The sequence below is a fragment of the Taeniopygia guttata genome, chromosome 1 (genome assembly GCF_048771995.1).
Source record: "Taeniopygia guttata chromosome 1, bTaeGut7.mat, whole genome shotgun sequence".
In the NCBI taxonomy this organism is placed as follows: Eukaryota; Metazoa; Chordata; class Aves; order Passeriformes; family Estrildidae; genus Taeniopygia; species Taeniopygia guttata.
The window spans coordinates 6,420,111-6,445,005 of record NC_133024.1 but is presented as its reverse complement, the minus strand read 5'-3'; the positions used below and the strand labels follow the sequence as shown (position 1 = coordinate 6,445,005).

Sequence of the window (24,895 nt, the reverse complement as noted above, 5' to 3'; positions counted from 1 at the left end):
ATTGTTACTGGAATTTAGTGGCTGATTTATGCTTTTATTTTTTTTTTAGGAATGGTAAACTTGTTGAAGAAAATGAAAAATATGTCCTGAGAGGAAGCAATACACAACTAACAATAAGAGATATAAAAAATGTTGATGCGGGTCCTTATATCTGTAATGCTAAAAACAAAGCAGGAAATGACAAACAACAAACAGTCCTTCAAGTTTTTGGTAAGTACTGCATAATATGGTTCATCTTTCCTTTTAAAATGTAAACAGTAAGGAAATAAGTGTTAATTCACAAATTTCTGCAAGGTGCCTACTGATGCAGCAAAGTGCTTTCTGTATGATTGTACAACTTCTTTCCTCCCTGTTGGCTCCTTAAACCTTTACATCTGAATTTCATTTTGAAAAGGTTATCTTCAGCATTTGCTGTTCTGCTGTTCACATATAGAGTGGAGTATTAAATAGTTAATTCAGTCTGGTTTTAAGTTAGAAGTTGGGTGCTTGCAAGAAAATCAAGAGGGGAATGGGGGAAATTCTGAAAGGGGGAAAAGCAGGTTATCTTGTCTTCTAAGCAGTGAGGGTTTCTAGTAAGGCAATGCTATGCAGAGATCTTACTTTTTTTTTATTTATCTTTATTAATGTCTATTTTTTAAGTGTACAATTGCAGATAGCAGTCACAAAAATGTTGTGTGTGCTGAGCTTCAAAGGATAAAAGTAATAACCTCAAAACCCTTATTTCTATGTTCCACCACCCCAATTGTGCTAATGATTCCCTCCTTTACATAGAACTGATAATTTATTTGAGGTTTTGTTGCGATATAATCTAGTGAGAGTAGGTATTCATGAGAATGTGGAAAACAACCCTCAGAATCACTGTGCAAAAAAAGGCTGTAACTTATTTATGAAAAACCTACAAAAATGAATGTGTTGGGGTTTTTTTACATTATATATAACTTGTATTATAGAGAAAGATAATTTCTATTTGAACAGTTAAATGCCAAACTTAGGACAGAGGAAATTAATTCCCAGTTGAAAAAAATCAAATATTTAGTGGTTGACATTAATTCCTAGCTAAAGCTAATAATAATTTATGAAAGTGAAAGAGTTCTAACAGGAGAGAGTAATACATCCACTGTCTCCTCTTTGAGAAACTCTTTATGCTGTTTTGTCTCCAGCTCTGTACTCAGGACTGCCTAATCATTGGGCTGTTGTTCTGAGGTACTTGAGACTTATTCTCCATTTCTTTTCAAAGGAAAGAAGATGAAATAATATCTTAAATTTTATTCCAACCTCATGAAGTACAACATCTTGGTTTGGAAAACTGAAACATTTCATTCAACTTTATTTCCAAACTTAAAAGAAAAAAAAAATAGAAGGAATAGAAATTACTTTATAATTTTAACATTAATTTAGGGAAATTTCTCTCAGAAATAACTGTGTGTGTTATACAAGTAGTTTTAAGTGTGTCTGAAATTTACTTGGTTTACTTCCTTGCCTAGAGCAAGGAGACTTTTCAATGAAAGGGATAAGGAAAAGGAGACACCAGACTTAGAGTGAGGATTTCCTTCATATATTTTTTCATCTTTTACCTACCACTTTTCTGGGGACTCCATGGAAGATGAAATCCTACTCTTTTAATGAATACAATGAGTTGGTTAAATCCATAATGAACCAACACATCCTTAATGTTTCCATGACATCCTAAACTAATAATTTCTTAGGTATTTTCGTTCTTGCATGGAAAATCATTTCTTATGTTTAAGTTTCCACAGAACACTCTAGAGTGTCTCCTACATCTCCATCCTGAGAGGTTGTAGCTAATTTGTAATGCAGTAGGATTTTAATGTCTCCTACAGTAAACTTCACTTTTGCCTCTTTCACACAGATTATGCACTGTCATATATACAGCCAACAACTGCTTATCTTTTTTCCATTAAATGTGTTAAAAATAGATTCAGTCTGAAAATGGCAGGGCAGATGGCTGGTTATTATAGCTAAATAGTACACAAAAAACTTGGTTATGTTAAATTGACCTATTAAATTGCATTTTTCTCTCCCACTTCATTAGCTTATTTGTCTAACATGTCTGCTATCTTTAATTTTAATTTACAATGCAAACTCCTTAGGGCAACGACTAATGTTTCTGCAACACAGCTCTGGCAGTGTTAAAACTCATAATAACAGTAATATAACCATAATGCAATAAAAATTATAGTAACAGTATAGAATTCACTACTTAAACTTTCTGGAACACAGGACATTTGAACAGACCTGTTGATTTCAGTGTCGTGTAATAGCCACATATTTGGTTTCCACACATGACCTAGAATCTTTTGCTTAACTTTTTAAATTTTTTTTCAGGATCAATGCTAAAAACCCTTTTTACTCTGATATAAAATGCTTATTCTGACAGTTTTTCTGAAGCTCTGATTCCTGTGTGGAAACATATAGGCATATGCCCTGCTTTTCCCAGTTCATCTGTATCACTGCTTTTTTCTAAAAAGAGAGAAAAATCTCTGTTTCTCTCAGTCTTTGTTGATATGACTTGATTATCTCTGTCTCTCCTCCTCTTACCTGCTATAGCTTTTTTTCTGTATCATTACCAATTACTACCTAAAATATCTTATCTCTTAATGCTTAGAACTTGTGCTAAGGTTTTTAATTCAAATTCATTTATGTTTCCTACTGAACAGTTTGAAATCCTAGGTATTCATCCTTGAATTCTTTAAAAATGGTCTCTGTATTTTTGTCTATTTGGTAGCTATCACTTTCATTCACACTGTTTTACTTGAGTTTTTCCTTTTTTCTTTTCAGTAGTAACTAGCCATATTTTTAAATTTGTGTGTTTAGATGCATCTAAAGTGTCATTTTAAATTATGAAATACCACATTTTTACATCTATGGACAGCTCAAAAAAAATTCCAAAAATAATATAATAACAAGCAGCTGATTTAACAGTCAATAAATTCAATACATTGAAGCTTCCTACATCTTCTTACTTTCTCCAAAGCAAACATTAATTTCTTCATCATTACTTCTCGAAGGTGATGGCAGTAGTCTTCATTTATGTTAGAATTAAAAATATAATCAGACTAAATGAAAGAAAATTAGCTTTAATTAAAGACATATTTTTGCTGAATACAAATAGTGTTTATATTCCTAGGCTTTTCATTTTGTTTGCCTTAGTAACTTATTTCTAATTCTTTATCACTCAAATACATGGTTATACTTAGTGTTGAGGTTTTCAACAAGTATTCTGTTTTCTGTACTTAGGCCACAGAAAGCTACATCTATATGTTTAATAATTTATTTTCCTGGAAAGAAAAATTATTATTTCTTTAATCAGAATCGACAGAAATAAAAATTTAAAGGGAGTTCTAGTATAAGTTAATTTGAAGTTCTCTGTGATATAGGTGTTTTACCTACATATCAGTGAGAGGGCAATCTGAGTAATATTTTATTATAAAGGTATTTAACTGGCATTTCAGTAAGTTCTGATAAATGACTTCATGAAAAACATGGGGATACGTCAAAAACATTTACAAAAGACACTTTGTACTTAATGCATAGTTTAAATACATAGTATTTTTATTTTCTAGATGCCTTTTTAATTATAATCTGAATGTTGTTTACTGGAAAAGTTTTTTCCGTTTTTTACATTCAAAATATATTTTTTATTTATTATTGAGAAACTATATGCTGTTATTATTTTTTGTTCTTTTTCGTCATCTGACAGATAGGAGGAAATATAATGGACCTCTTCTATCTCATCCCTCTTGTGTTTATTCCAAATGCCAAAATTCAAAACTTTAATGTTAATTTAGTCCTTCAAAATCCATTCATCTTGGAACCAAAAAGGCTGTCTTGTACTTCTGAGACTCGGGTGATGAGTCGTCTAAATGTTTCCCTTATTTTCATTCTTAATGCTGCACTCCTTTTTATTGTGTCTGGAGCATACCTTAATAATTTTCTTTTGGGCTTAGTAAGTAAATTTATATGTCTTTTAATATGCTTTTTGTGGTTTGTTTTGTTTGTTATGAGATGCTATTCTATTCATATGTGGAAGCTTTTCATATAAATTCACTGATACCTGTAGAAGGAGAATGCCATGGATCTGTGTATGGAGCTACCTGTGCCAGCTCCTCCCTGATATCATAAAGTCACCAACTGCAGCTTCACAAAGTACAGCTCAACACTTACAGATGTAATGATGGTGATGCCTTGTGAGGGCTGACCTAGAACACAGACTAGGCAGGAGTAAAAGAATAAAGTTCTTCTTTAGAGATTAAACAATAATTTTATTAAAAAGCCTCAATGGATACACCTTGGGCAGTACAAGAGCCTGGCCAGAGCTACAGCCAAGATGAACCCAAAATGGTCACAAAATGGACAACTGGTCATGAGGTCCCACACTTTTATATGTTCTGATCCATTAACATATTGAAGTTAATTGTCCAATTGCAGCTTGAGATTATGAAGTCCCATCCTTCTTGTTTTTCTCTCTTCCGTCCACCATTGTTTATGCTCTTGGGCCTGAGGTTTGGATCATTTATACTTGGTCCCCAGCTACAGAAGGAATTGTTTTGTCTGCCTACTCTGTGAAGAGAGCTTACTATCCCCTAATAGGAAGCTCAGAACTACACACTAAAGCAGCACAGAATCTGAAAAATATAAGAGCTAAAACCTGAGGCATCATTAAAAGTTCATGCGTTTTCTGCATTCATTTTTTTCTCCTTATTACTTCTTCACTTTTTGGAATACTTATACTTTTTAAAATAAAAAATATCCAATCTGTAAAGACAGTGATGACAGTTGTCCCAGAAGACAAGTCTTAAACTCCTCTGAGTGTGAAGTAGTAATAGCATTTTAACATGTTTCAATAGTACCATCCAAAGAGAGAGACCCAGTTCATGGTGTGCTGAGTCAGGTCAGCATTTCATACTGGTATATGTGCAAATCCTTATCATACAAGGAATTGAATTTCTGAAACCTCATTCTTAGATATTTCCATTAATCAAGTGATTCTTCAGGCAGCCATACAGACATACACTATGCCTCTCACCAATACAAACAAGTTTGCATCAATATCAAACTGTTTAAAATAATTATTTTGATGAAATATAAGCAAGACTATCTCAAGCTTTATATATGTGTTGCTTTCCAGGACTGATGAAACTCTTTCTTAAAGGTATAGCTAGAACTCTGTGAGTTCAATAAATGTGTACCTTTTCCAAGAAACTGGTTGTAAGCAAAACCTTCAGACTTCTGTCCATGTTCATCATAAGCTTTATGAGGAGGCTGTACAGACACAGCAATGAGAAAAATCCAGAATAGTCCAAGGAAGGAATCTGGGAGAAACTTGTTTACTAAGGAAGTGTTAGAAAACTAAAAACCTACCTTCTTGGCTCAGAAAACACACTTTCCAATGAGTAAATGTTGTTTATTTTTTTTTTTTTGCATGCCAAATAATACATTTAAAAATCCTTGTCTAGTAATCATAGTTCATTACCTTAAATAATTTTAATGAAGTTTAGCTCCTTTCTATATTCAAGCATCCTTTCATTTGAGCCAGGTCATTTAGCTTACAAATGTTTCAACTACATCACAGCATCTATATTTCATTTTTTTTGTCTGAAGAAAGCTGCAAAACCCTGAAGGCTTCCTGAATTTGCATTCCAAGGCTCTGTATTTTTAATTGCTTCATATTTTCTAAAATACAAAAGCAAATACTTACTCAGTTTGGAAATGACCTTATCAATTTAGAAAAAAACAGTTAAAAAATTGGAGGCAGGAAGGTGGGGGAAATGACTGCTTCAGTATTTCTGTCAATACTAGTTTTGGCATTTTCAAATACTTTTATTTACATGTACACAAAAGTATTTTAATATTTTCTAATGTCCAAAATGTCACTGAAAAGTATTCAAACTGTAAAAACTTCTAGTCAATAGTAAGTTATGACTTGTGACCTACAAAAATGAATTAATTAAATAATATCCCCCATATGAGCTCTCTTCTTCCAGGTAATAACTGTCAGCTAGATGTATTTGATGAATAATCAGTGCTTATTCCTTTAAATGTCAGGTACTCTTGTCTAAAATGTCAAGCTAAAACTTTTTGTCTTGTAGTGATCCATTTGAAAAAGGTCTTAAAGGAATTCAGAATAAGTCTAAGGTTAAGAATTATTTTTTGTGTTTTGGAACATATATCATCTTGAGAAAATTACATTGTTTGTTGTGTTTTCCAGATGGGGAATTTTTTTTGATGGAAATAATTATAAAATTTGATAATTTTTGGCATGTAACACTATGTATGATCATTCTAAAAAAAATAAAAAGTCTTTATGTGTGTTATAGGTATTTTCTTTTTTCCAGGGATGATGATATATCAAAGTAATGAAAGGATAGAGTAGTTTATTTTGTAGCCAGGTGATATGGCTGTAGAAATAGAGTGCTTGAGTACCAAGGTAAAATATTTCATGGGCATTTGAATGATCCTGAAAGTGAGAGTAACAATTAAAGTTATTTTGGAGTTTAACATAATTATTTTTTGTCTCTAATTCTGGTGGGGCTTTTAGGTCTTTCCACTGACATCCCTTTTTGTACCACAGAGATATTTTGTATTTTCTTGGCCAAATTGATATCCTGATGTAATGATTTGTTTGCTGCCTTCTACTGCACCTGATAAATCTGCATCCAGTTAACATTTCAAGACTTCTTTATCACTCAGGGTATTTTCTTTCATCACATGATCTCATTCACCATAGATTATATGTTAATGTAGCAGGATATTAGTTCAGTGCTTTCTTAGGAAAAATGCTACTTGTTTCTCATCTCTATGCAGTAAACACACAATAGTTTATTCATAATAGTCAAGGGTGAACAGACAGTAGAGAAGCAACAGAAGGAATATGGAGAAAAGGAATGAGAAGTGAGACCAAGAATTGTGTGGAGGGAATGGATAAAAGGTAGGTGATGTGCCTCCAGACAGCAAGTTTGAAACCTGCTTTTATTATTCTTCTTGATGATGCTGAATGCAACATCGGTGAGAGAATCCTTAGGAGCCATAAAATGAAGCAGGAGACTGGACATAAGGAAAACACCCCTCACCAGGACGGCCAGGCAGTGCAACAGGCTGCTCAGAGGTTGTCCACTCTCTCTTCATGACGTTTTTTGAAATAGTGCTTGACAAATCCCTGAACAGTCTGACCTGAACAGGGTCTGTTGATGCTGTGTTGATGAGGGGGCAGGTCAAGAAGCTCTCCCGGTGCCCATTCCAACCAGAATTATCTTTCCCATTTTGATCTATGAACAGAAGCCAATATTGCTGTTCTCCAGAGCACACATTTTAGTAACCCCTATTAGAAGACAGGCTTACATCTCTTTATTTTCTGTTCCGTAAGGAATACACTGTGGTATTGCTTCCTCAAAACTGAAGCTCCAAGAAACTGCTTATAAAATGCATTGCTTTCAACAAACATACTTAAAGCTGATGAAGTAAATCTTAAGAGCTGCCCAGTTTTTATTCACTCGTGTAAATTTTATTCACTGCTTTTGGGTGCAAACATATTGAATCATATTCTTATTACAGGATTACATGTTGGGTTTTCCAGGTGGATGAGTGTCTTCTTCAATGCATAAGGGGAATAAGTTCAGTGAAACTTATTAATCATTATATATAAGGTAATATATAGGACAAAAATAAAATTTAATTGAGGTACTTGAATGTCATGAAAGAGAGTAATATTCTATGCACAGTGCCAATACAGAGTTCTTGTGTGATATTGTACAGATAAATCCTCAATGCAAAAGTATTCACATATAACCAGAAATTGTATTGTATGTATAAATAACCTGATAAGGTACAATATAGATTGAAAGATGTAGCTGATATGTAATTGAGGCTATAAAGTGGAGTAATTTGAAGAATTCAAACAATATCTGGACTTTTTAAAATGTATCTTACTACAAGTTTACTGGGTAAGTAAGGATGAACACCTTTGTATCAGAGGACTCTTCAATTCTCCATGGTGTTAATACCAGTGAAATATGTTTGTTGCTGGGGGGGGTTTTGTTAAATTTTGTAATTAATGTAGGCCAGTGAAACATTGCTAAAGATCAAAGTCAAAGAATGGTAATAATTCCTATTTTTTTTTTCTGAATAATATGCATTTGAAGACAAACACTGGTTATTATAGAATCAAAGAATGCCTGAGATAGGAAAGCACCTCTGGAGACCACCTAGTCCAGAGTCAGAGAGAAGAGATATCTCAGGAGAAGTCTAGCTGGGTTTTGGTCATCTCCAGGGAGGGAGACTCCACAAGCTCCTGGGCAGCTTGTTCCTAAGGGGGGGAAAAAAGATAAATACAGCCACAAAGCCAGACCAGCCAGAACCCATCCCACTCTACCCCACCAAGGGGGCAGGATGTCCATCTCATGGGGCATGCATAAATGGTTGCTGTGCAACCTGAGGTCAGAATAGTTAATTGCTTTTATAGATAATAACATTAAAGCCTTAGTTAATAATATTTAAAAAAAAGTTACTTGACAAAAAAAAAAATGGTTTTAAAGATAGATTTTGATATGACATTCTTTGTGCAGGATCAGTAATGCAATTTGTATTTTTAACAGTGCAGCCTCAAATAATACAACTTAAAAATGAAACCACATTTGAAAATGGGAAAGCAACTCTCATCTGTGAAGCAGAAGGAGAACCTGTCCCAGAGATTACGTGGAAAAGGGCCATTGATGGAATGACTTTCTCTGAAGGTGACAAGGTAAATATATCTCTAATATATAAAAGATCTAAGTATGCATTGTCTACCTAATCTTCTTCTTGTAAGCAGAAAATTAATTTGGACATAGATTAATTCTAGATTCATCTGGAATTAGAAGGAATTGCTATTTTCTAAGGCAGTAAGAGAGACATGGAGATTCTAAATTTTAAATTAAAAAAAAAAAAAAAGAAAAAAGCAATGAAATGCTGAAAGGCAATTCATCTCTGTAGCTTAAATTGTCCTACATAATCCCTACTATTGGCTTCAATTTCATCTTGATCATTATGGCTACGCATAGTCCTGTTTCAGAATATTTGGATTCTGTCCAGTAATCTTCAAAATACAGTGGACCTTAAAGATATTTTAAATTTTAAAAATATGAATAATTTGTAGTTCTTTATTTCCCACTTCCCCTTTTTTCTTCCATTTTTTTCCTCTCTCAGAAGACAAACTGAGCCTATTTTCCCATTTTGTCTCCCCATTTTAATATTTTATTACAAAAGTAAGTTGAGTAGAGAAAAATTGTAGTATGACAATGGAGAAAGTCAGTTAGTGTAGGAAAAGGAGGAATGGTGACATTAGGTGGAAATTAGGTGTAATGGTGAAATGAAAAGGGAATGGTGCAATGCAATTCCTGACCATGCTTATAGCAAGCTGTGTTTCTTCAGAGTTCTTATTTTTCCCTTTTTAATAATTATTTAAATATTTGATCAAGTATTTTCTTCTTCATTTCCTGACATATACTGCAGAATTTCTCTGTAGTGGTTAAAGTAAGAGATACCATCTTTCTGGGTAATAAATTCATAATTTTTATGCTAGGTAATTATGTAGTAAAATACGTTCTTCTTGTATATTCATAGCTGTTGCTTAAAAAACACACAAAGGTGAAAACCTAGATAACAATCATGCCACAAATGGAATTAGTTACATAGTAAGTCACTTAATTTATTGGGAATTGCGTTATGTTAAGGAATTATGTACTTTCATTTTTTGTGTTCTAAAGGAGTAGGTCTGATCTGGTCTAGTCTCTGATGACCTTTCCTGGAATTGAGGGAGTTTATGTGAGGCTCTGTCTACCATTTTCCTGTTCTGTGATTTCCACTTTGGAGCAAATAGCAGTATTTATATATTATTTTTTCTAATAGTTTTGCATTAAGACAAAGCAGTTTCTCTCTTCTTTAAATATTTCAAGTTAAAGGTCATCTTTCTGACTTGCAAAGACTATGCTTTGTTCAAAGGTTACAAATGTTAGCCACTCACTTATGTTTGAAATGTTCCCAAAATAACTTTTGATAAAAGATATTGAAAATGAGAGAAAATAGCAGAAAAAAGCTCAAAAATGTTAGTGCAATTGAAACCTGAAATTTATCCAGTGCTTTTATAAGACAGTCTTATATTCTTAATTCCAGCTGCATGTGGTTAGCCTGACATGTTTGTGGAATATTCTCTGAAATGTGGTTCAACTCAGTAACAGTGACAACCAAATGAAAATCTATATTCACTTCAGTAGGAAGTGAATATAGATTGCAATGGTGTCAGGTGTGCTGACAGACACTATATGGAAGATAAAAAGAATGAGAAGAAATACAGTTATGTGCTTTCCTTTGTTCTTGCCAGAGAAAGAACTCTGTGTATTGCTCATGGGAGAGTTTTTGCTGAATCTTGAATAAATGTTCTGAAATACTGATTATGTCCTTGACCTATAAAATATGCTGCTATATTTGCCCCATGGTCCTCCTGCTCTGAGTTGCCAAAAGCTTGGTTTGTTCTTTCCTACCAAATTAAGTGACTAGGGAACAAAACTGGCAGTGATTAAATTATTGAATAGTTATTAAATAATACAGCAGTGTTTTGCACACAGAAAGAGAAGGAAAAGGAAAATTGAAGAAATTGAGATAGAGCAACATAGAACATAGTCTTAAATTGAAAATATTACTTATATGTGATAACTTTAAAAATAATATCCCATCATGCAACAACATAAATTATGCATAAACATAAAAAATATTTTCTTTATTCAAGGAGTTAGTTAATATTTTGAATTTTTGGGTAATTTTTTTCTTGCTATCTACTACACCTTAGCCATCATTTTTGTTGAAATAAAGGTATCTTTAGGGGATGATTTTTTGCACAGAAGATGGAAAAACAGTTCAAGCAATAATATTAACACAATTATCATTAAAAGAATACGTAAAGTGCTGTTCCTATTTTTATGATTTTACTTTTATTAACTTTAACATATAGCTCCTCAATCATATGGCTCTTATTTTATTAAAATGTCAACGTGGATTAAGAAGACTGCTAAATGTGAGATCATTCTGAGCCTGCATGGATTCAAAATGTATTCTATCCAATCATAGATCTTATAACTGGTACATAGACTTTCCCGAGTTTTGAATTTATTGTGTCAAAAAGAATGGAAAATATGCACCAAAGTCATACATCAAAGAAATAGCCCAGCTGGGCTAAAGGAGGATAATATTAATGAATATGAACTCTATAATTATCTCTTTGGAAAATGCAGCTTTGAAAAAGGATTTTCAGTACCTCAGAAGTTTGTGTTTGAAAGTTGAAGCCAAGTGAGTTCAAACCAGAAGCAAAGAAGCATTTTCCTCTGTTCTTTTATCATTTAGTTCTTAGAACAATCTACCACACAGTGTGTGGTCTCTATTTCATTAAGAATTTGAAATAAAGGGGTCTTTTCCTTTTCTCTGACTTCTCTTGAAAGTTAAATTAAAAGTTTTCAGGGAGGTCACATTAGATGACCTCTGCAATCCTTCTGTGGCTGTATAGCCCATAAATACACGGGGGTGAGTGAGGTTGAATAAATGAATGGCAGTGCGTGCTGGAAGGTGTTTGTCTCACCATTAAAGGTGTAAAAATGGAAATGGAGGCGTAGTCCAAGGCCACAGCTTCATCTGCTGTTTCAGTGTCAAGCTAAAGCTCTCAGTTTGATTTCCTGTGTCCTTCCAGTCCCTGACTCCCCAGCACCGCCTGTCCTTGCTCGGATGTGCCAACCTGGCCGTGCCCCTTTCAGCTGGGATTTGAAATGGCACATTCCCACAGACCGCTGTGCATCCAGCAGGCCTGGCCCTTCTCCCAGTAAAAAGAAGAGGCAGGAGAAGAGTTTCTTTTTTTAGAACAGGAGGGAAGATAGTGATTGGATTCAATTTGGCATAATCAGTTATGAAATGGGATTTGGATATGCGCATACATCTCCACATGCATCCCTGAAGGACAGTACATCCTGATCACTAATACAAAATTGTCACTGATTCCTGTGTGTACTGCAGAAGTCTGAGGACAGAGTTTAGTGCCCCACTTTCATAGTATCTAATTCTAGCAGAAATATGAATGCTGATCAACGTTATTTGTAATTACCATTTCAAGCCCTGTTTTGGAATACAAATCACAATAACAGATGGGGCTGGATATGAGACAGTGGCTCCACTGTATGCAGCATGTGTCCAAAGAGACATATGCTGCATACCCTCAGGAATTTATGATCTAAACACATAAAATGAATGAAAGGAGACAATACAGAGAGGTCCCACTTGCAACTTGTGTGTTGGATTTAGCGTAGGATTTTATACTCTATTTTTTACTGTACTATGTACTCTAGTTCATACAGATTCACTGAATTTCTCTTATATACCTTATACTATTCTCCTTGTACCAACAAGGAATACCCAACCTGTGATTTTTAATTGTATAATTTACACTGCAGAAACTGTTTGAATTCTAATTTCTTAAGTTGCAATAATAACCTGGTTCTCCACATGAAATTTCCTGTGACATTGTTTCTAAATATTGCAGAGTTCTGAATAATAATTTATTTATTTTCCAAGTTTGAATACACTTTGTATTTGCATGCAAATCATAAATATTTGTAGAGTGGAGCTCGAAGAGTTTCTCATAGTTTTTATGATCAAGCAATAGTCAAAGGTAGTCTTTTTCTTTGAAAGGTCAAGTCTATTTTTTCCCAAGCTTATTAACTTCACTTCAGCTATTACAAATGTTAATAAAAAGAATCTGATTTTTTTTTTCACTCCCTGTTTATGCTGGTTTTCCCTGCACACAAAGAAGCAGTCTTACAGTGTTCTGTAAGTTATGTTGTCCTTATTTTTGAAATGTAAGCCCTCTTAAATTCTTGTTCATCAAAGATCAGGTCTTTCTTTGAAATGAATCAGAGAAAATACAGATGTATCTAGGGTATTTTAATTGATTCCAGGAAATATCTTTTATTTTCCTGAGCTATCCAAATCGTGCTCTTCGTGAATAATTCTCCTTTGAATAGATGGAAAATATACAAGACCAATCTCTTTGCTGTATTGGAGAAAATTTTTATAACCTGTTTCACCTACATATTGTGGGAAAAGCTCCTACTTACAATATCACAGAATGTTTTCATTGTTGCAATATTGGCACAGGCCTGCAAACCAGAACAATTTATATAGCCAGCCACAATTGTGTTATGATGCAATTGAAATTATATACAAACAGTTCAATCAGGCATCAAAATTCTCTTCTTTTTTGTTTTTAAGCCTCAAATTAATTTTAGTGGGCTTCACATATTAAGACTATGAAGTTAGAGAGCAAGAATATTGTGACTGGAAGAAGGTAAATAAATGAATTGACCAAGAGAGTCACTTATATTTTAGATAATTAATGCTGTTGAGATATATAGAGGCTTATACCCTTTGCCATAAGCAAATGAAGGGCCATATATGAGCACTGAAGAGTAGAATTTCAAGAGCCATCTGATACATGGAAGTCTGAATACTTTTTGGTGTTCCTTCATCTATCTCTAGTTTTGGGAGATGACAGTATTTGAGCAAGAAGACTGATTTTGCAGGAGTAGGATTGTATTCAGTTAGAAAGAAAGAGCAACTTTCCTGTGTGACTTGAGGAAATAGGAAAACTGTGAGCCAATGTGGAAATTTTCGAGTTCTCAAGTACCTCAATCAGTTGTCTGAGCTCCACACAGTCCTTTAGGTTATAGGATCTGCAGTGATGTGTAAATCAAGACAAAAATTAAGTAATATTGTAATTATTTAGTAATTTTGAGATATTCATTGAATTGACAACTCAGTACTAAATATTAGCCACACTACCAGAGGGCCCTTCAGATTAATTCCTCTTTTGGGATAGAAGGTAAATTATCTGTTATACAGTGTAGGCCCAAGTGCCTGTACAGACACAGAGACAGATATATTTGTGTTGTGTGGATGGCTGACTCTGCTGGTATTACACCAGCTCAGAATTCTCTCATTTCTGTACATTTTTCTTTCAATAAAAATTTATGGTCACTTTCTACTGGGAAGGAATTAAGTAAGAAGAGACAAAGTTTTTGATTATTTAACGGAAACAAAAGGGCAAGAAAATGTAAATTTTATTAAGTCTTCTATATTAAAAGCTTAAACAACCTAGGGAAAGACATTGATTTAAGAACATGACTAATTTAAGCAGATCTTTAATGGGATACATTAAGTTAAGTCAAAATTTGTTATCTGTTCTGCAAATGGATACTCTTTTTCACACCTAATTTATATTTAAATTTTTTAAACTGTTTTATATTTAATCAATTTGCTTCTGTACTACCTATGTACAAAATAGGTATTTTTTGGGTACTTTCTGTAGGTTGCAGTGCTGCATATACTGGCTCAAATAATGCTCTAAAAGCTTGGAAATGGCATTTATTTCCCATGCAATTCTACTTTATGCCATTTAGTTAATCAGTGATGATACCAGGTCTGTTGCACTAATGAAGAATGAAATTATCAGGGAACTTTTCATGGGCTAACATTTTCTACAATACCAGTGCAACTTGGATTGGAATATTCACTCATTTCTTCTACAACACAAATTGATGTTTCATGTGCTTCAGCCTAAGTATCACTTGTGCTTGTTTGTGGTTTAAGAACTTCCAAACAGTTGTAGCTTGTCTGGTGAAATAGAGAATATGCCCCTGATGAGTCTCTAGGTAATACATGCACGCTTTTGAGACTGGAGTCAGCTGGAGTCATTATTTCCTGATGTCTTACAGGACCTTCTCAGGACACTTAAGAAGTGTTGCATTTTCTATATTCTGCTTACACTGAGAGCAAGCACAATCAGTGGCAAAATTTGAAATGCAATGCTGGCAAAAATGTGTTTTAAGTTATTAAAATGTCTGCAGTTTTCCTGACCCGAAAGGCAATTTGAGTACCTGTATATATTAGGGGAACTCAAGTCTTCAGAAATTTTGACAAAGCCAGGATGAAAGCAAAGACCTGTATTTAATTTTTCAATCTCTTGTTTGTTTTTTTAATCTAAACTCTGTGTAAGAATTAGTTCTAAGATGATTTATTAATGTCCTTAGTATGCTTATAAAAAATATATTTTCCTGTCACACTCTTACTGTGCAATCTCTCCATGTGTGTCTATTCATAAAGTATTTTTCCTACTAATACCAGTTCCCAGTTTCCAAACACAGTGCAATTATGATACTTTACCATGATGATGCATCAGTGAATGTCTTGCTAGTTAGGAGGCTGTGAAACTTCATCTAAAGCATTATGCAAAAGTCTTATTTATATACACTGGGAAAAGTAAAGACTTTTGGCACCACCCCTTTCTGACAGCTCATGAAACTCAGCAAACAATATTTCTTAGGACTGCATAAGTGGGAAATAGGTCTGATTTTTGATTCATGGTCAAAAAAACTCCCATCTGTGCATGGACCCAACCTGTGTTACTAAAATTTCTAAGTGTTACATAAATAATGTTATTAGCAATAAGATTTTTTTTTGCCTTTCTATAAATTCCTGCATGTACAAATGAAGTTGTAACATTTGTGATAAAATTGCATGAATTAATAGCATGTAGAAATCTTTACTGCAAGATTTAGCATGCTTTAATATGTCCTACAGGTAGTCTGTACATAACATTAAATTCCTCAGGGTTATATAACTGTGTTAAAGGGCTGGTTTTGACACTTTTTTACTCAGTCCTCCTCCTCCTTTTCTTCCTCACACAGAAAATGATTACTTTCCTCCAGGTCCCAGTCTTCCCTCCCAATTACCTGCATACCAGAGAATTCTAGAGCTGTGACTAACATTTCAGCTGTCATTAATTTATCCACAGCCTTTTCAGTTAATGTGTTATTACAGATCTGTTTCTTCAATGATGTACTAATACATAACTTCTGATAACTTAATAATATATTCAGTTTCTTCATGTGTACAGCTGAGTCAGGAATCCTGCAAGCTGACTGAAAAGAAGAAATAGTCTGGCTTAAAGGTTTTGTTTCTCAGTGAGACTTTCCCCAGGAAAATAATATATGGGTTGCAATCTCTGCTTCCCAACTTGTTTCAAACTCTAGTAGCACAACATTTTTCTGTAGTAGAAAATATCCAAATTAGCTGATATATCCAGAATAATGTTTAAATAAAATTATTTGAAAACATATGCCTATTCAGTTATGTCTGGGTCACCTCACTTTCTCCATTTTCTTGCTACTGCACTAGTTTCCTTTTGCTTCTTCAGTTGAAAAAAGCCCTTCAGAATGATCAATGTTTGTGAGCAAAGACTTTGTGAACTGTGAGGTTAGGATCTGTCCTGCTGACAATTCCCTTCACCTTGTGACTCAAGCTGTGCCTCTTTCTGTTCTTCCATGACTTTCTTTCTCCTAAGGGAGCCTTGTCGCTTACCCTGCAGGTCTCTGTCACAGATTTCCTATCTGCTGTCCAGCCATAATAAATTTAGTAAAATATACATCAGCTTTACAGTAAACTAGGAGGGATCTCAAGCTGCATACAGATATTGAACAAACCAGAAAAATAAATTGTGATTTTTTTCAGGTTTACCTTTTTTTTTCTTCCCTTTTCTTTCTTTTTCTACATTACCCTCACTATATAAGTTATCCCTGCAACTAAAGCTAGACTGTGTTAAAGTTTGAATACAAATTCTGGGGAAGTGAAATTAATGTATATACACATAAATTAAGCTCTGTTTGAAATTCTGGAAGTAGTAGTAGTAATTTTAAAGGTTGTCATATATTACAAAAATATTTTATGGGCAGGGGGGATATACAACCTGTATATATCCAAGAATTTATAAGTCCAAGTGATATCAGTTAAAAAAAAATAAACCAAGCAGTTATTCTTAGTTCAGTTATAGTGACTTGAACATTTTAATTCAAATTATCTAAGTAATAAAGGGGGGGAAACAACACTATAGCAAAAATTTTTGTACAAAATTGCCCTGGTTTTCCTTTCCTTGTTTTGATCACCCAGACACCAGAAGCAGGCTGACAGTGCTTGTTTTTCTTTAAATAAAAAAATAGAGAAAAAAAAAAAAGAAAAAAAAAGGTAAGAAAAGAGTAAAAAAAGGATTGACAATTCATCACCCTACCTTGGGTCAGCTTGAAGTTATTTTTGTCCATTTCGTAGTGCAGTATGTTGGCAGGATTTGTCTTCATGTGTGTCCAGCCACATATTTTTTTTGGTTTCTTTCCAAGTTTTGCCCGTGTTTTCACTTTCTGGTCACTAAAATACACTAAACAACCACCTCCAGTCCCAGGTTACAGTAATATTTGATTGTCTAAACTAAGATACAATTGTATAGTAAAATCATTCTTTTTAGTAGCTGTTTTATGTGAGCTGTTTTAGAGCTGTTTTATTCAATAAGAACATTGTACTTAAAGGTCTTCCTGATAATTTTTCTGGCCTGAATCCATTTGAGTCACCTATTTTAATGGCATCATATCAATGTTGAAGTAGATTCAGATCAGCAAAATTCTTAGAAAAAAAGCTATTAAATACTGTATTTATGAGTGATACAGGATTTATAATTACAAAGTACATATGCAATTATTGGAGTTGTAGTATTTCTGTTATAAACACTCATTTGTGGTTACTGTTGTCATTTGTCATGGGCAACACTAATGCTTGTTCTACTCTATAATTTTATTTGATATGATGCTAATATTTTTGCCATTAAAAATCATAAACCATTTCTTTCTTGTGATTTGCATCATTAAGATTTGTGATTTACACCTAGGATTTGCATCTTTAGCAGAAGTAATCTTGAACGGATGCTAATTATTTTTCTCAAAAGTTTTTCTTACATATTTATTGTTGAGTAAAAACCAATGAAGGAAAGAAGGTCAATTTTCCATTTCATGTCGCAGTAAGTGTTTGGTGTCAGGATTTCATGTGTCATCTCTTTGCATAATGACTAATCTTTGAAAGAAATTCCAACATGAATCAATGAAATATCAGTTCATAATTTCAAAAAGTTGTATGAAGTATTCAAGAGCACATTTTTTCCTGAGACTGTATATGCTGCTAGCAACCTGGATAGAACCTGCTGCATTTACAATCTGCATTCTGTAAAAGTAACTAGTGTGTCTGCAGCTGAACAGAAAATCAAAACATCAGTATTTTTTTTTCTTCAACATTAGGTTTTCTTGTGACTTCCTTGGTGCTACTATAGATCTACTATCAATAGGTGCTTCAATAATTTCTTCTTTGTGGAAAAACACATTCCTAGAAATTCAGGAATTTGCAGCATGCTGACATGTATAAATAACAAGCTGAAATTTTAAAATATCACAAGGTCTCCTGAAGTCCAAGACACTGCTGTAGCATTATTCTGATTCACTGGACATTAAGGCATATGCACATAGCAATACTCTGGAATTTTCTGCTGTCTCCAACAGGTGCATGGATAGAATACATTTACCTGAAGAGAATGGGGAATATTGTGAATATACCATCCATAATCCAGAAGGGAGCTTCCATCAGCTTCTACACGATGATGGCTGTTGTGACTAACAGCCCTTTCTCTCATCATCAAAGGTAGATTTTCAGACTAGGAATTGCTGGTCACATACATTTAATAGGCTTCTGGAATTTTATCATCATTTAGTATCAGCATGTCAGGTTGCAGAAGATCTTATCTTTCATGGTGCTTCAAGAAACATTTTCATGGGCAATTAAGATCTGCTTAAATCTCACATGTAAGAAGCATCAGCCTGAAGAATATGATCTCAAGTTACCTCTCATGGATGAGAACACAACCTGAAATCAGCAAAATTCCTAAAAAATTGTTATTTGTGAAATTCCAAAGATGATTCTGTTAATCGGTATTTGTTTTCTCCTTGAAAATTCAGTAATGTGTACTGGAAACATAACCAAGATAAATAATGATTTGGAAGAAATATGATTTTTTCAATCCTCTCCCATGCAGTATGAGGATCTTCGACTGTGTACATCTGAAACAGGTCCTTTGCTGGAAATTTAAAACACCTGCAGCTTTTACCTAAGTTACATGCTCTTACAGTGACCATTTTTTAGTACATTGCTCCATGTTTTACAAAAGAAAAGCACAGTCTCAATTCTCAGCCACTGTCTTTTCTGTGGTTAATATATCCAGTGCGCCTCCAAAATAATACTAAAGTACAGAAGGTGTCAGAAGATACATTTGGTAAATTTGACAGTCAAAACTGACCTGTAACATTTAAACTATGGACAGTGATGGGATTTTGCTCATGAATAAGCTTTAAACCTTGAAAGAAAAACAAATACAGTATTTCAATTTGTCTAGATTTTGAATGAAGGGATTGTTTTTCTTGCAGTCTTGCACTTGGACTTCAGGGATTGAAGGAGTACTTTGGCAGCCAAATGGTAAACTCAAGGAGGGAAGTCAGCTGCTCTAACTATTCAAGCATATTACTAAAATCCAGCTACAAATGAGTCACCAATTTCTGCAACTGTTCTTACCTTCCGTTCTTGTTTTCAGCCAACTCAAAATGCAACTTTTGGCGGCCCTACAACTTCATTTCATTTGGTTCTACTTTTCCTCAGTGGCAGTTGGAGCAATGGCTGATAAATCAAACTGATCCACTAACCACACCATCCACCTATGCCCAAGTACAACTTTCTACAGTTTGTAAACAAACGACAATTTCTGAGCATCGTAATCAGTGAACTCTCTCCTCCTGAAAAATTACACTGATTTTACTAAAATTGCAGATTGAGAACTCCATGGTACCTGAATAATTTATTCTGTTCCAGAAGCTATCCATGTCTCCATATGGATGTTGTTGTCTCATCACATCCCCATCCACTCTGCAAGTGGAATCCTTGAAATTCAGAGTTATCATTGTTCTGGTACTGCCTTGGGAGCTCTGGTCCTTGACTTTGAAGCTGTGCATAGGCCAGTCAGGTCAGCATCAGCTGGTCAAGCCTTTGGGAATATTCACATCTGGAACTAAAAATTGTGCAAGACATTCAGGAAGCATAAGAATGACAGAAGAAGTCAAGGAGTAGAATAACATATATAGTATGACAAAAACTTTATAAAAAAAAAAAATATATATATGTATTTTTGCAGAAAGTAGCACTGATCTCAAATTATGAAATACCTCTCATTTTTTAATTAGCATAGGAGTCATTTGTGTTTAGCTACATAAGTAAGAATATTACAAGTGCAAAAAAAAATCACTTTTTTTTTTCCCAGCAGATACTTTTTATGTGGTGTCATTTTGGATAGTTTTACTTGCAGACCTTTATAGAAGAGTTTCCTTTAACAATGGCAGAGAACTAGGTTGCAATCAGTATTCAAAATAAAAGGGCTTTCCTGCTTTCTAGTTAAGGGAATGTGCTTTTTATGGGGATAAAACCTCAAAGTGACTTTACCAAAATAAAACATTTTTCAGTCTCTGCTGAAGATTTTTCACTTGTATTTTAGTTTTATGCTGATGATGAAGTTATGGGGGAAAAACCTCCACCCCAAAGCCTCAAAACCATCACTTTTATTCATGATTTCTATGAAATTCTCCAATGAACATTAACCATAAAAATATTTATTTCTTAGATTTTCTTATGAATTCCAAAATGCTGTGAAAATGTAACTTCTGAATACTTCATCATTCTTCCAATGTCTAAGAGTGTAAGGGTCTGTTCTTTTAACATAATTTTGCTTTCCAAAGAATATGTAAATCTGTATGGAACTGTCTTGACTTCAAATTTTTGAGACCTCAATGTTTGTTCATTCTCCATGGTGGGAGGACATACTGAGTAATTCAGTGAATGAGCACAAATCATGAGTGTTGGGCCACAGAGACTATTCTGATAGTCTAGGGGTTTGTTCTGTCCCTTTTATGCTCTTCATCATTATTAAGCAATAAAATAAAAGTAACGCTGCATATTCAATTTTTGTCCCAATATTTCTTCATTGCTGTTTATCATACTCAACTGCATTGTTGTTATGGGTTTTTTTGTGTCATCACATGTCCATTAATTATTTACCCAGATCTCTTTTGTCTAATTTATACCAATCAATCTGCAGAATAGACTCAGGGAACACGACTTTTAGAATTGTTTATTAAGAAGCCATAGTATAATATGCATCATAAGCAATGAAGCAGAACACATTTTAGAAATTTTGTTTGATTTAGTAAACAATTTTAGCACAATAACCTAAAAAAAGTAGAAATTGTCTTTAGTAAATGCATATTTTTATTAAAATTCTAGTAAATTTTTTTTGCCTACTATTGTTTTATTTGTTTTATGGACTTTATGGAACCATCTTAAAATGTTTCTTACCATATTTTTGATTATAAGAATAAATGATATATGAAATCTCCTATTATTCAGAGTATTTATTATCTTGGGTTTTCCTACCTATAAATTGAAGATATATTAGATCATCTACATTTGAATAAGAGAATGTGAGAGAACATAGGAAAATTATACTGAATACAGTCAAATTTTTTCCATCAGTATTAGAAATTCATTAGATAAACTAAGAAGAGATTGAGAAATTACTGTGAAACCTATTTAAGGATATTTGTGCTTATATTCATTATTATTTTCTTGTATAACATCTGTTAGTACTCATATGTATGTTTAGGGATATATGGAATTTATTATGTAATATGTATTAGTGAATTAAAGTATTTGGGATTAATGTTGAACTATGAATCACTAATAAAATATTTACTATTGTATCTATGATTCATTGTCACAGGTTGTTTCACCATTTTAAATGTAAGTTCTTAAGGAACTATTTGTCATCAAGGCAAAACCTGAAATTAAATTTCTGAAGTGTATGTACATTTTAAGTAGAAACAATGTAGTTTGACCATGGTATTACATGCTTCATATTTAAATAAAGAAGAAAATACTCATAACTGGTATTATCTATGTCCTGGAATGTACTTGCTTTATATATATATAAACAATAGATATAGTGCTATATAAATAAGCATTTATATATATGTTTTACATATATATAAATCTGGCTTTGTGTCAGAAATTAGAAAACAATGGGGTTTTTTTAAAGAAAAGTCATTTTAATTAGTCAAGGAATTCCTTCCAAAATCCATGATGTTCACTAATGTGACTTGTTTACTAGCATCATAACTTTTATTTTCCTTTTTTGAGCATATTGTGGAAATAGAATGTTCAGTATTAAAATTGACAGTTAAGTGGTCTAAGTTGCTAATTTTTACCAGTTCAAAGAGGTTTATGTTGGCTCCTGGGTTAGAATTCAGGAATTTTAATTTATGTACCTATGATGAGTCATTTTCACAGGAAACAAAATTCAGTCTACTTGGATTCTTACATAGGATCAGGATACTTTTCTTTCTATAGAAATCGTGATAAAACAGCATGCTTTATTTGACGACTTTACATCAAATATTTTAAGTCTAAATTGTGACGTATTTCCTTTACTAAGTCAAAGAACAATTGTAATGAGTTAAAAACTCAGCCACTAAAACATCATCTGCCACTTGGTGAGTATTGAGTGTAATATGCAGTAAACCCGAGTGTGTGTGTTATAGAATTGAACACAAAAATCTGCCTCAAGTGTAACATCATGCAGTGAAATAGTTACTGGGTTTTCATCCCTTTTCCACCTTACTAAAATGAAGGTAGGTTAACATCAGTTTTTTTAAATTGCATTTTGAGTTTTATTCCCTTAAACAAAAAAAAAAAAGTGAGAGATAACAAAGTACAACGAATTTCCCAAATGTTGCCCAGAGAAGTTGTGGAAATGTTTAAGCCCTGGAAACCCTGGAAATGTTTAAGTCTTGGTTGGATGGGACTCTGAGCAAACTGATCTAGTGGAAGGTGTCCTGCCCAGGCAGGGGGGTTGGAATGAGATGAGCTTTCAGGTCCTTTCCAGCCCAAAGTACTGTATGATCCTGTAAGTAAAGAGCAGAAGAAAATAACTTGTTTTTCGTCAGGCATAATATTTCATGAAGTTTGAAGCATAAAGAAGAGGACTTTTTCTTTATTTTGTTTAGTTTTACCTAATATTTGTATACCCTTTAAATTCAAATAATTTTGTGGGGAGGGATGGGGAGGGGCAAGGAGAGTAATTATGGATAATGATTTTTCATAAAATTTATGTTCTAGAAAATAGAGAGGAAGCATTCATTTTTCCATGCATTTTGCATGGAATGAAAAGGAAATGAAATCCAGAAATTCTAGTTGCATTTATGGTTCAAGTTTTTTTAACAGTTGCAAGATTCTGGGATTTGCTTATTGTCTGAGGCATTACTTCTATCCAGTTTCACAGCTACAGTTGTAAGGACAAGAGACGATGCTGTGTGTAATCTAAGATATAGTGTTGTATGCATGCATTTTTGTTAACAGAATCATAACACAGTGAGTGAGATCATAAAGAAGTTTTGAGTATGTAGTTCACTATTGTTGTCATAATTTAATATGTTTTGTGGGTTTCCCTTGACAATGTTCCTTTAAGCATGTACTTATTTCTTTTATTATACTGCCTAGAAAGAGAACATGTTTTTCTATATTTTTTTTTTAATTTATCTGGACAACTTAGAAGTTGCTTAGCTGTCAGTAATAACTTCACCATAAGTGAAGAAATGCTTTTAGTCATTCTTATTGGTAGTGTTTAATATTTAAATTTTACATTTATATACATATATAAACATATAAAACCTTCTTTTTTCCTGAATCAATGTAAACAGAGCCCAGATGGCCGTATAGAAGTCAAAGGGCAGCATGGAAAGTCGTCACTGCATATTAAAGATGTGAAGTTGTCAGATTCAGGGAGATATGACTGTGAAGCTGCAAGTAGAATTGGTGGGCACCAAAAGAGCATGTACCTTGATATTGAATGTAAGTTCTAATGTTTTGTTTTCTCTTTTAAATCTGTTTTAAAAGAAAAAAAAAGTACATTCTTAATGGAAGGTCATTCTTTTCATGGTAATTCATGATTAAACTTGCATAAATGAAGAAAGCATGTCCTGTAGCTCATTTCCCTGTGGAAGAATCCTGTGTTTTCTGAAGTTAACAGGACCCTTGTTGGTGTTTTGGTGACTTAAGTAGGACACGATTTCTTCTGAAATCATATTCCAGTGTTATTATCCACTAACTTAAGGCTAAGATTAATAACTTTAAATCTCTGAGCAAGTTGAGACTGCTGGGAATGAAAAGTATTCAGTGGGATAAAGTAAGGACTGATTTGAGCAGCAGCTAGGTCTTGAGCTTAACCTTTTAAGAGTCAACAAAAAATTCTTTTTTTGTTTCTGAGTCCTCTGATTTACTAATCCCTAAAATGTGTCTAGCCACTGTTATAACCCCTTATGGAGTTATCATGTTTATTGCAATCTCTTTTAGAGATTGCCTGTATTCCAAGCTCTTGCATTTTATGCAGGAGAGAAGGAGATTTTTTTTGTTTAGAAGAGTCTCATGCTTGAGAAGCCAATCAGAGGATATAAATCTGAAATACAAAAAATTAATTGGGTAATTGCATCTTCAAATTTTTCTTCACGTTCACGGGCAAAGGTCTTCAAAAAATAAAAACTAGCAAAAAAATCCTTCTTTTTTATTTCATTGTTACTCCATTTATCTAGAAATTTCTGAATACAATTATTTTACATCTCCAGTAGAGTTTGCATGAGCCTGTTTGAACTGAGTCTTGGAACGGAAAAATTCTTTCCAGTGGGAAGATAAAAGCTGGAAAAGGATTCTGTGGCACAGAAATAAAAGTAATGATTGCAGACCACAGAGTGATTTCCTGAGGAGTTCTGAAAGTGCCTTCACTATATCTGAAAGAACACTATATGTGTTCTTTTTTGGCAGGGAAGCATTGCATTGTGGCATAGAATAT

The 24,895-nt window shown here is 33.5% G+C and overlaps 1 protein-coding gene across 1 annotated transcript in view; it reads left to right on the top strand.

The window, feature by feature from the left end:
• NCAM2 (neural cell adhesion molecule 2) overlaps window positions 1-24,895 on the top strand; it is a 270,530-nt gene that overhangs the window by 156,052 nt on the left and 89,583 nt on the right. The window contains exons 7-9 of the mRNA XM_002186867.6: window positions 50-210; window positions 8,613-8,758; window positions 23,751-23,901. Coding sequence (XP_002186903.6) covers window positions 50-210; window positions 8,613-8,758; window positions 23,751-23,901 — 458 coding nt within the window. The remainder of the gene's footprint in view (window positions 1-49; window positions 211-8,612; window positions 8,759-23,750; window positions 23,902-24,895) is intronic.